The 11,368-nt window shown below is 44.1% G+C and overlaps 1 protein-coding gene across 2 annotated transcripts in view; it reads right to left on the bottom strand.

Annotated features, from left to right (window-relative positions):
• Nucleotides 1–1,155: 1,155 nt before the first annotated feature.
• Nucleotides 1,156–11,368, bottom strand: part of ETF1 (eukaryotic translation termination factor 1) — a 28,434-nt gene continuing 18,221 nt past the window's right edge. For both annotated transcript variants that reach the window (XM_056349364.1, XM_056349363.1), the window contains exons 4-10: nucleotides 9,431–9,569; nucleotides 8,292–8,482; nucleotides 7,643–7,772; nucleotides 6,721–6,876; nucleotides 6,114–6,178; nucleotides 4,753–4,900; nucleotides 1,156–3,287 (exon numbers count right to left, since the gene is read on the bottom strand). In XM_056349364.1, coding sequence (XP_056205339.1) covers nucleotides 3,205–3,287; nucleotides 4,753–4,900; nucleotides 6,114–6,178; nucleotides 6,721–6,876; nucleotides 7,643–7,772; nucleotides 8,292–8,482; nucleotides 9,431–9,569 — 912 coding nt within the window. In that variant the 3' untranslated portion in view covers nucleotides 1,156–3,204. The remainder of the gene's footprint in view (nucleotides 3,288–4,752; nucleotides 4,901–6,113; nucleotides 6,179–6,720; nucleotides 6,877–7,642; nucleotides 7,773–8,291; nucleotides 8,483–9,430; nucleotides 9,570–11,368) is intronic.

Genomic DNA, 11,368 nt, shown 5'->3' with positions numbered 1-11,368 from the left:
ATATTTCTGGGTGGTTTTTTTTTAAAACAGTATATACATCCACATGCCTGGTTACAGCAAGTGGTGAGACTGCATGGGCAGCCTTCTGCAAGCAATAGCTTCTCCTGCTCCTGTGACACGTACAGACTGATGGGATTATTTTTTTTAATATATATTTTGTGCTGATCTCAGCTTGATGCTTTTATCTGCACCACGAGCTGAACAGTGATCAGTTTTCCGTACTTAGGCTGTAGACAGCATGAGATGCATGCAGCAAAGCTGTTTTACGCATCACTTTTATTTCTGCTCCAGCAGAAACATCACATCTCCAAAACTTCTGCTACGAAGGGACCAGAGGCACGTGAGCCACACTTCCCCCATCTGCTATAGCTGCAGATCCAAGACAGTGCAAGGCAGTGAGTACAAAACCTGAAGCCTGCTGAAGCTCCCAGGAACACCTCTTGCTGCACGAGCAACAGTGTGACAACACCGGGCAGACAGCAACAGTGTGACAACACCGGGCAGACAGCTACAGCTCCGCGGCGCAGATCCTGCTCCCTTCGGGTACTGCAGCATGAGGTGAATGCTGAGCTCCAGCCGGAGAAGCACTGCTAGGCAGGGCCAGCTGACAGGTGATTTAAAGCATCTGTTACAATTCCTGATATTGAGGATGTCTTTGAGATATCCCTTCCCAGCTAGGGGAGGAGGCAGGTCCTCTCCAGGCACCGACACATCACAGCTTGGGCGCAGGGAACGCGAGGCGGCAAGGCCACGTAGCAGCCATGCTTCGGATCTGCATTTGTCCCACGCTGAGGCAGGGTAGAAAGGGCTTCTTCAAAAGAAAATGCCCAGGTGTTCTGTGACTGGAATATCAAGGGCAGGTTCCTGCATCTGCAGGGTATTTTTCATCTGCCTGGGCTGTTCAGAAGACCACCCCTGCTAACCCTCCCAGCACAGCTTGCTTTGAGCTCGGGCTGGTGGGATTCCTCCCCCCTTCTGAAGTCAGATTTCTGCTACAGCTTAAAAGAGCAGCTCGGTAATGATGCAGAAACACGACGCTGAAGCCCAACTATGAAAGAGCTACCTTAAAACTCAAACACTGCCCTGAAGCTGGCAGCGAGCCGAGAGTGAAGCAGGTGTTTCCTGGACTAGAGAAAATAAATCAGGAGTCCGTACTATATTCTTAAATATGGTTTAATACTCTTCTCCATTTCTGTACATCACAACACCAAGATATCACTGCTTGGGATCTCTCTGCAGAGGCTATATAGTATGCGAAGGCTAGGATTTTTCACCCCCGTTTAATGTGTTTGTATGTGTAAGTGTAATACATATCAGTATATATTGATATACACATCAATATATAATGCAATATATATCACTGAAGAGAACACATTGATTAAAGAAATACAAAAATTTGGCATCATTTCCAAACTTAAATAGTAAAAATAAAAACTACAAAAAGGAGCTGCATACCCTAATGTATCATGTGAAACAACAAGCAGTATATTCAAAAATGTAAATTTACATCCAATTTTTCTGGTCTTGTCATGTCACATTAGACCCATTTACAATGGCAAAATCCAGAACATACCGCTGTGAAGACCACAAATGTGCTCAAACCTTGGTTTGCGCAAATCTGCGGTGGACCCAGTCACACCTTCCGTGAGAGATTCCAGCGTTGATGTGAAAACGACAGCAAAGCCATCTGCCCGGTTAGAAACAAGGGTTGCAAATGATATTGCTTACAATGACAGTAATTTTGGACCTCAAAGAACAGTGTGGCAGAAATTTTAAGACAAGCCCCCCTCCCCCCCCCCCCCCATTCAAGTGAAACAGGATTATTGGAAAAACAGGCAGGTATGCAGCTTGGAATGGAAGCTGCTTTTGACCAATGCACCAGGATGAGAGCCAGCAAGACCAGAACTGCCAGGCATCACCGTGTCAGAACACCCGTCGGAGAACCCCGTGACCCCCAAAAAGAAGCAAGACTTGTGCATCATCTTGTGCCAATGTCCACTTCCCCCTCTGCCTGCAAGACCAGCTGAAAAACCCTTAGCCGTTTCTAGTAGGTTGAAATGCATTCTATATAGCAGGCCTGACAAAAAGCTTTCTTGTTTCTTGATGTGACCAGAAGTTTTAACCCGTTAAGGGCACGTTAGAGTTCAGCGTCAGATTGCCGGGATGCCTGTGAGCCAGTACAACCGAGCGCCTCGGTGCTGGGGGTGGATGGCCCCGGTGGGTTGTGCTAACGTTCAGCAGACTAGTATCAAATGCTCCACATGCACCAGCACTAAGGTTTCAGGCAAGGACTCTACGTACTAATTATTCCTGTAAAACACCCGCTTCCATTGAAGAACTGTGGGTTCAAATTCACATAATCAAGGAAACCTTACAAAGTCATAAAGCAAAAAGAAAACCTTACTGAGGAACAAAACAAAGCAAAGTGTACCTTACTTCACTTAAATCGTGTGTTTATTTTTTGTCAAGACTGAAAAAAAAAAAAAATAATTCTGAAGGCTGCACTGCTCAAATCCAAATTAAGCCCAAGACTTCAGCAGCATTTTCATCGCAATCAATGAAGTGCATTTCCTAGTTTGTAAGAACAGTGCTTCTGCAAATAGATTAAAGCACGTTTGGCTGGTAAGCCTCCCCAAACCATCTGAATTTGCATGCCACACATTATAAGCTAGCACTCTAGGTAAGTGCCTTCTCATTCTTTTGAAGAGAATGAATGGCTCCCATTTCATTATATTTCTTAGTCTGCAGTCTAAGCTGAGAATGCCATGTAAATGGGTCACGCCGCTGCAAAATGCAGCAATTGATTTCTCCAATCAAAGTAAAAAGAAACAAACCAGTAGGATCTTACTTCTATTAATTTTTGAAGGAAGAGGTTTACAGCAGTTAATGTATCATGAAGGTTAAAAAAATCATTTTCATAAAATACAAGAGCAACCAATTTCACCATTGAGTAAAAGTAAAAACTGGGATTCTTTTTAAATTAGTCCAAAGTGGCATATAGGAACTTAGTAGTTTGCTGCTGTACTGACACTATGACAAATCAAAGTGTAGGGTTTTGCTTTTTTAAATCCAATGCTTGTGGATCAAGTTCTGGAAATGTTCCAATTCTAAGGCAGGGATCTGTTGTGTTTTCCACCATGAGTTTGCTCCTTGGGTTGGATGCTGGAGGGGCGAGGCACGTTTTGCCGGACCCAGGTCGACTACCTAGTAGTCATCAAGGTCAAAAAATTCATCGTCTCCTCCTTGGTATTCCATTCCCTGGAAGTCCACTCGGTACCGCAAGATACCTGGTAAAAACAACACGCTTTAGCTTCTTCAAATTTCAAAGAGCTAGAAAGGCATTTTAAACAGTTTACTGAGCCCTGTCTGCACATCAAGAGTTTCTCAATTAAAATTTCAGAAACTGACTTAGTACTTGTATTGCCAGTTAGGCTCAAAGTGGTGACTGACAGCAGACATGCAGCTAGAGTGAAAACACCACATCCCTGTTACAGCCTGGCATGATTTATTGCCAGAAGGAAGAAAAACCTACCTGCCCAGCATAGGCCAGCTTTCTTCTGGAAAAGCTAAGCCTATTCTAGGAGGCCTGTACCTCCAAAAAAATACCAGTAACAGATCATTTGTCCTAATATAACTCTCAAAAGTCCTGTCGGTTAAACTAAGATGACAGCTGGCACTGAAATAACTTCTCAAACGGAATAAGAGCAGTATTCAGGGGCTGTCTTGCTGGATTCTTCTCACCCCAAATACCAACCTGGGCTTCTGGGAAACCTTTATCCGCAGAAGCATTTACTTAAGTGAAAGGTATTCAAGGAGTATTTCCTTTCAGGTCTATGAGGACCGGAGCATGGTAGCAAAGAGTATACCCCACCATGTAAAGAGGCTGGATCTGGCAGGATGGGTACAGACCCTGAAAGTTTAGAAACCTGTTGCTCCTTATGTAGCCAAACAATTCGAGCTTGTTTCCTTCTAACTGGTGTTCTCCGGCCCCTAGAAATTCCACTTTACCATACACTCATCTATGTTTTACATCCATCAACCTAAACACAGCACATGGCAACGGCTGGCTTATCAGCAAACAAGCAACAGCTTTGCCCTGGAACCCCCGGTCTGGGGAAAGTAAGGTGCACGGCAGGTGGTTTTGCTCTACCCTGCTAATGATTTTTGTTAGACAAGTGCAAAAGCTACCTGCACCTCTGCCAGACTTAGTCAAAACTGGTCAGTGAGCTCAAGAGAAGGACAGAAGGATTTCGGAAGCCTCATTTCTCCATGAAGTTGGGCTAAAAATACACTTTTATTTTGAAAAGAAGCGGAAGACCAGGGAGCAAAGTACAGGGAGGTTCTGAGAGATGAGTAACAGACATCCAACTGCTTCAGAAACTGGGCTGGTGTTTGTCATATACCACTTCTACACAGCGGGGCACAGCCTGCCACAAAACAACAACTGCGCAGAGACAGCGCAGCGGCTCACAGCCCTTCTGAAATTCAGCCGTTGGAAAGAAAGGACAGTCCAACCTGGGAGCGCCCTGGAGGACAGGGGGATCCGAGGAACACAGTCAAAGCAGCAGCTGCCTAACATGCAGCATCATCTTGCTGAATAAGGACTGAATTCACCTGGAGATCCCTGATGAACAGGACAGTATTTTGAGCTGGTGTCCTGACTAAGAGGAGTAAGACTAATCAATCCCATTTGTGTCAGCAACAATTATCAAATCAACCATTAAAAGCAACAAACATTCTCCTGGAGTTTACCTCCAATTCCTCCAAATCCTTTCACAAATTGGGATCCTTCCTGTGATTTGTCTGTAACAATTTCCAATGTTGCTCCGAATTTCTTGTAGTTGTTTGCGAACCACTCCAGAAGGGGCATACTTTCTATCAGTTCATGTTCCTGGCCAGTCTATATAGACAGTTGAGGGGAAAAACAAACAAACAAACAATAAAAAGCATTAGTCACTGCATGTAAAGTCTTGATAAAATTCATACCAAAAGTTATCTTTGGCTTAAACATCACCACTGCCTTTTTAGTCCCGAGAGACACCAGCTTTCATGGGCTGCATGCTGGAGCACCCAAGAGGCAGGGTCTGGGTGGTGGGCGCTCCCGACACACCTGTGCCAGATCACTGCTGGTACAAGCAGATGGCCCCTGGTGCTAAGAAATTAAATACGGACAGGCCTTGCTTTGGGCATCCATACTATGGAAGTTAGTGCAGAAGCAGGAAGGAAAATGCCTTCTTCATTTCTCTGGCCAGGTGTTACCTCACACTATGTTCCTGGCTTTCACTGTTTCTTTAAATTTGCTTTATACGCTGCAAACAGCCCACGGCCACTCATCCAACCAGGCGTGTATACTCTAGGAAACACTGACCTATGCAAAACCCATAGTTTCCCAAGTAGAAGGTCAAGTGATTATTGGCATAGAAACACTACATCGTTGCAGATAACATTGTAAACCTTCCCTGCGCAGAAGGAATTAGCAATTACTGCACCAGGAGGGAAAGCGGCTGGCACGGCTCCCCTGGCAGCCCTAACATGAGGCAGACACGACCACCCCTTTTGCAAGGGACAGAATTTTCTGCCCAGCTCACTCTGCAAGTAATAGATACCCCCAACCCTGTTGGGGGGTCTGACCTGCGCAGGCAAGAAACTCACAGGCAGCACACAAAGATCCACATTTCAAACATATCTAGAAGCAAACACTCCCTTGCGCTTCACTCCGTGTCATAGTCTGGAGCCTCACAGCTGCTTCAAATTGACCAAATCAGCCCACAGTAAGTAGGGAGTAAATGGGTTTGGGACCTTAGGTTGCATATTGCATGGTGGCTACCAAATTCTTCCAGCAGATGGTTTGATGGTGGTGAAAGATTCCATATTGCCTGTCACTTCAGCTCATTTATACAACCTTGGAATTGGCAGCAGGGAAGACTGGAGAAAAGCAAGTCTAGAATCCAGGGGTTACACTGAAGGTGAACAGGAAGAGCTGCTGACTTCAAGTCCCACCCGAGTGCCAGAAAGGTCATTGTGCTCACATGCTTGTGACAAACTAAGCTCAGATGTTCGCAGTGCTGCACCAGTACACAGAGAATAAAGCTACGTGACCAAAGCTGAAATACCTCTTTATCTGTGAAGTGGGATTTATCCTTCTCTTGCTCTGGTGTCAAATACAGGATCTTCTCCTCTGAGAAGGATAGGAGGGGAAAAAAAAAAAAATAGGTTGGACAAGACTACCAGACACAGGTTAAGGACAGCAAGAAACTGACAGCAGCCAGTAATTACAACACAAAAGGTCTGATCATTGACACTGCCTTTCTTCCTAGCTGAAGGTCTACGAGAAACCAGCCAGGGCACACCAGTAGAGAGCAACTGTAGTGTCAACACAAAAAAAGGCAGAGGTCCCGCTGTAGGCATATGGTTTGTCTGCAGTCAGTAAGAATTATGTTTGTGGCTGTAAGGAACAAGCCAGTCTCCCCTCTGTGATGCACTGGTATCACATTTCTACTTACCCAACTGAAAGGCAGGATTCATGGTAGCTAGCTCTGTGACAAATTGCCACGCCTAGCTGGGATACTGCAAGTTAGTGACCTGCCTACATAACATCTCCTTGACCAAAAGTCCTTAAAGATCTGCTTAGGGAGTTCCTCCGGTGTAATCTATCCAAGTGAGACAGCTTAGGTGTTAAACCCTCATGGACTTTTTCAGTTTCACAGAAGTGCTACCTACCCTCTGTGCCTTGGCAGTGGAGAACGTATCTCATTATATCCAGATTTTCATAGACTATCAGTATCTCTACTGCTCCCATTTCCAAAGCTTTTAGTGTATCTTCAACGCCAAAACAGTACTTTCCCGTGTCCTGACTGATTTCGTCGAAGTATCGTCCTGCAGCCAGGATACAACAAAAGAGATTGTCATGAACAGTGATCGTGCCACATGGATTTTTAAACAAGCCTGATTTCAATGCAAGAAGCAACTGGACAAGGAGACTGCAATGACACTGAAGGAAGCAAGGGATATGGTAACATGTAAAACCATGTAATTTAGAATATTTGTTGGTAGAAAATCAACTCCACCAAACACTGCTCTGTCAGGAATCTCTCTCCATTGAAAGGCTTACCTTGCTATGAGACAGTCAATTGGACTGACCCACCAGCAGGCCCTATTGAACTTCAGTCTTTTCAGAGGAAAGCAGCTATTGTTACTGTTGCCCTCCAGTGCTCTCTAATTAGTAACGTTAGTCTGCTGACAATCAAACAACGGATCATTTTTACTGCTATCTTAAAACAAAATAAATCTTTACTCTCATTTTGCTGAAGGTGCAGACAACCTGAGGAGGTATTTTTTCCCTTCCTACCCAAATGTCATGAGAAGGCCTGAAACTGAGGTGACCTCTGATGAAGGAACAGAGAAGATCAGAGAAGTTTGGTGGTAAAAAACCCCACTCCTTAAAGTCTCATTTACGTCCTGCAGCATTTGAGAAGGTGCCCAGGTCACAAAGTATCACGACAAGTCACGCTCTGCCCAACTCTGAAAGCATTGCAGGGCTGAGGTAGCACACAAAGGCACTGCCAGGAGGTCTAAAGCAAGATCAGCACATTCAGTCAGGCACATCTGACTCCGGGAAAGGCTGAACATGTAGTCAACATACCTATTAGTTTTTTCTCTTGAATGAATTTCACATTGGAGAGGACCTCAGTTGACAACTCAATTGCTTGATTGAATCCATTTTCTCCTCCATATGAAATGTCAACTAGTTTGAGCACTTTGGATTGCAACCGCTACACAAGAGAAAGAGGAGACACCAAAAAGTCTATTACACAGCACTGCCGTAAGGACTACTTCATAACGCCACAAGAATAAGTACCTGGCAAGAGTCACAGCATTAATCTATTTTTCTTCACTTGCAAGCAGATGTTCTGAGTCAGAGGGACCTCTGAATGCTTAATACTGACGCACAATTTTCAGGCAACAAAGCTTGGGTTCAGTGGAGTTTAATTTCAATAAAGTTTCTACTTCAGATTTGGCAACATAAAGAACGTGAATGCCAGTTCCAAACCAGGGAGGACACATTTCTTCTTAGCACCGTTATTAAGGAAAGGAGATCCTACCTTCGTGCAGTAGGTTTTACAAAAGGGAAAGCTCTTTAGGATACATCAGATTTTTAGTTTTGCTCAAGTCACTCCAGACACCACTTACATTCCTCCTGAGATGCACCTTATACCAGAGTTACTGCTAAAATCACCATGTTACTACTGAAAGCTTAAACATTTGGGCTTTGCTCAGAAAAGGCCACTCACCTGATCAAACATGTCAGATTGACTTAATTCAGTTTTGAAGTCAGCTGATCCAGCTAAGACGAGACCAGCCACGTTCACCTTGTCGCCAGAAATGAACAGTTGCACAGCCGTCTCTGCTACCTTCCTTACATAGTTGTGTCGTTTTTCCATTCTCAAACGAGCAAAACGCAAGGCAGACTGACCTCCTCTACCTTTACGAGAGAACAGATGCGAGGTAGCAATTTGGAAGTAATTTCATTTCAGGAACATTATTAGCATGTGGTCCCAACTGGGCCCTGAATAACCGAAGCCAAGGGCAGATGCAGCTTTCAGAATTAGTTTGCCACAAGCAGAGCCAGGGGCACTCATTGAAACATGACGTGAATAAAGAGGGCTCATTCACAGCAAGAGATTTTTCTCCATGCACCCCATAGAGGAAAATATGTTGGGCTTTTTCCTTCCCCCCCCCCCCCTCCATACAGACTCACAACTCTCTACAGGAATTTTGAACATCTGTGCAAATTTTTATGTCCCGTACCTTTATTAAAAGCAGTTTCCTTTGCTACACTGCCTCACATACTCTTCTTGCTGATGCAATGCATCCCAGCAGTCTGCTGCAAAAACTTGGTGGGGGAGACATTTCTATTTCATTTTGTCCCATCCTAAGCTACAAAGAAGGATGGTATGCCAGGAGTAGCTAACAGACAATTTGCTGAATTCATCAGCGGCTCACTACAACACAGCGTCATACCGTGGAACTAGAATTTTGCTTGCTCCATTAGGCTTCTGTGCTTCTTGGAAGGAACAGCTGCTTGCTTTTCGGTGTGGTGCATGCAACACCATCAGATGCAAATTTTAAAGACACTACTAAGTGAATATTACTACTTGTGCTAGTAGTAATATTTAGTTAAGGCTGCACCAAGTAAAGGGTCAAATGCACCAAGAAATAAAAAGCACCACTTTAAGAAGATCAACTGCATATTACAGTGATGCATTAATTTTGACAGAAGGCTCAGACTAGAGGCTTTGCTGTCAGATTTCAAGGGAGCAAAGAACTGAGCAGAGCTGAACACCTACAGGCCAAGTTCCCTGCTTTTACCCTCGCATCTCACCCAACGACACTCTGCTGCAAACAGTCCAGAGACAGACTAGTGCATTACCATGCTTCTTTGGAAGATCCACAGTGAATTTGTGCAGGACTTCTCTTGTGTTTCCTTGAAGAGTTCCAAAGAGTGCACCGCTACCATCTATTACAATAAAGCCAAACTTGCTGTCGTCAGAAAGCAGCGCTGTAAGAGCCTGGAACAGAAAACGATGCTGTCAGCAATAAGCACCAGTTTATTAAGGACACTGGTTCAGAACAGTTACCAGAAACAATACACCTCAGTTTTAGTTACATAGGTGGTCATTGCTATTTTTCACAAATAAATAAACTAGAAGAGCAGCAGATTCAGGAATTGAGACTGTCCCAGATCACTATCTTGCACATTACTCCAAGAGCAGAAAGGCAACTGATGTTTAAGCTTGATAACTATTTTCACAGCATTACCAGTTCATCATATGACATCACAAGCAGATATAACAACAACACAGTAAAGACTGGCTCTGGAAAATGTTAAGTGAAACAGATCACACCTCTCCGAGGCTGCATCACCTCTCCAGCTGGCAAAACTGGAAGAGTTAAGCTTCCTAGTATTCCAGCCAGGAAAGCAGAACTTGCTTAGTTCACCGATTGGGCTATTTGTCAGTTCAGCTTTATACTACAAAGCACCGATACAGATTTTCAACTTGCCAACTATCACAAATACTGGTTTGCTGCACCTGCTGAATTCAAGTCCCAAAGGTAGAATGATGACACCTATAGTGGCTATGACAAATTCAGCCTTACAAAGCAGAATTAAGCAACAGCAGCAATAATCATCCTGTGCATAACTGGCTACAGAGAAGTCAGCCATAACATCTGCTGGAAAATGAAGCTATCCTTCACTTTTCTTCCCTTTAAAGAAGGCAGCTACATTAATCCTGTAAGGTCATTTCAGTTGACTAACAACTAAAGCACTGCTTGGCATCAAGGCTTTTGAGTTACTTTTGTCTAATTTGCTGCTCAGTCCTGGTCCTGGTGGTTTGGGACATCCACAAGTACCCAAACTCTGCACTCCTTTTTTGAGGGAATCTGTCAGCTACTGTTCCCTCAAGGACAGCCCAAGCAGGCAGGAACATTCAGCATGCACGCAGACACATACACACACTCTTGTTCACAGAATTCATGCCCAGTAACAGTAATAGCAAGAATTCTGTCTCTGGCTGGCAAAAACACATCAGCAGCATGGAAAGCTTGTCAAATTCCGGATTTTTTTAAGTCACCAGTTTAATACTGGAAGAGTGATGGTGTTGGTTTACTGCACAGGACCTTTAACTGCCTGCATGCCTGCCAGCTTCATTATTAGCCTGAATGGAAAGGATAAAACCCATCAGTCATCTTTATCCAAAATCCACACAACCAAGTCTACAGCTTTCAAGCTTAAAAGAAACAGACACTAAGGTTTAATGGAATCTACTGGCCAAAATAAATATTCTGTATTAATTCTTCAGCAGTGGGATGAATGAGAGGAGGAAGTGGCATATTACATTGCAATCTATTTAACTGGGACAGTGCCAAGCAAATCGTGTGACTGGAACGAATGCTCCAGCCAAGGTATCAAAATAAGTCATTGTAAATCCTACCCTTCAGACACACATCAGGGTTCATACCCCTCTTGGGAAGTTGCTTTGGTTTCACACAGGCAATAAAATATCTAGAGGAAATCTTATCAGATACTCTTGCCAGGCAGCAGATGACTACAGCTCTGATGTTCTTGATTCCCTCTTATTTTAATAAAGTATCCAATGATCACTGATTCCCTCAGCTTCCCCTTCGTAAGTTCTATGTCAGCAATTCCACTGTTTGACCTGTCAAGCACAACAAAGGGACTATTGCTTTTATTCTACGCCTTCAGCCTGGGCTGAGTTTCCTCTTTGCAGCTTCAGCCTAAAGGAGAAGATCGCGTCCTTTTTCTGCTCCTTGACATGCCCTCACTTTCCCAGGAGATCTGTTGGTC

This window comes from Falco biarmicus, chromosome 8 (assembly GCF_023638135.1).
Source record: "Falco biarmicus isolate bFalBia1 chromosome 8, bFalBia1.pri, whole genome shotgun sequence".
In the NCBI taxonomy this organism is placed as follows: Eukaryota; Metazoa; Chordata; class Aves; order Falconiformes; family Falconidae; genus Falco; species Falco biarmicus.
Note: the sequence above shows the minus strand (reverse complement) of the source record. Positions and strands in the feature narration are given on the sequence as shown.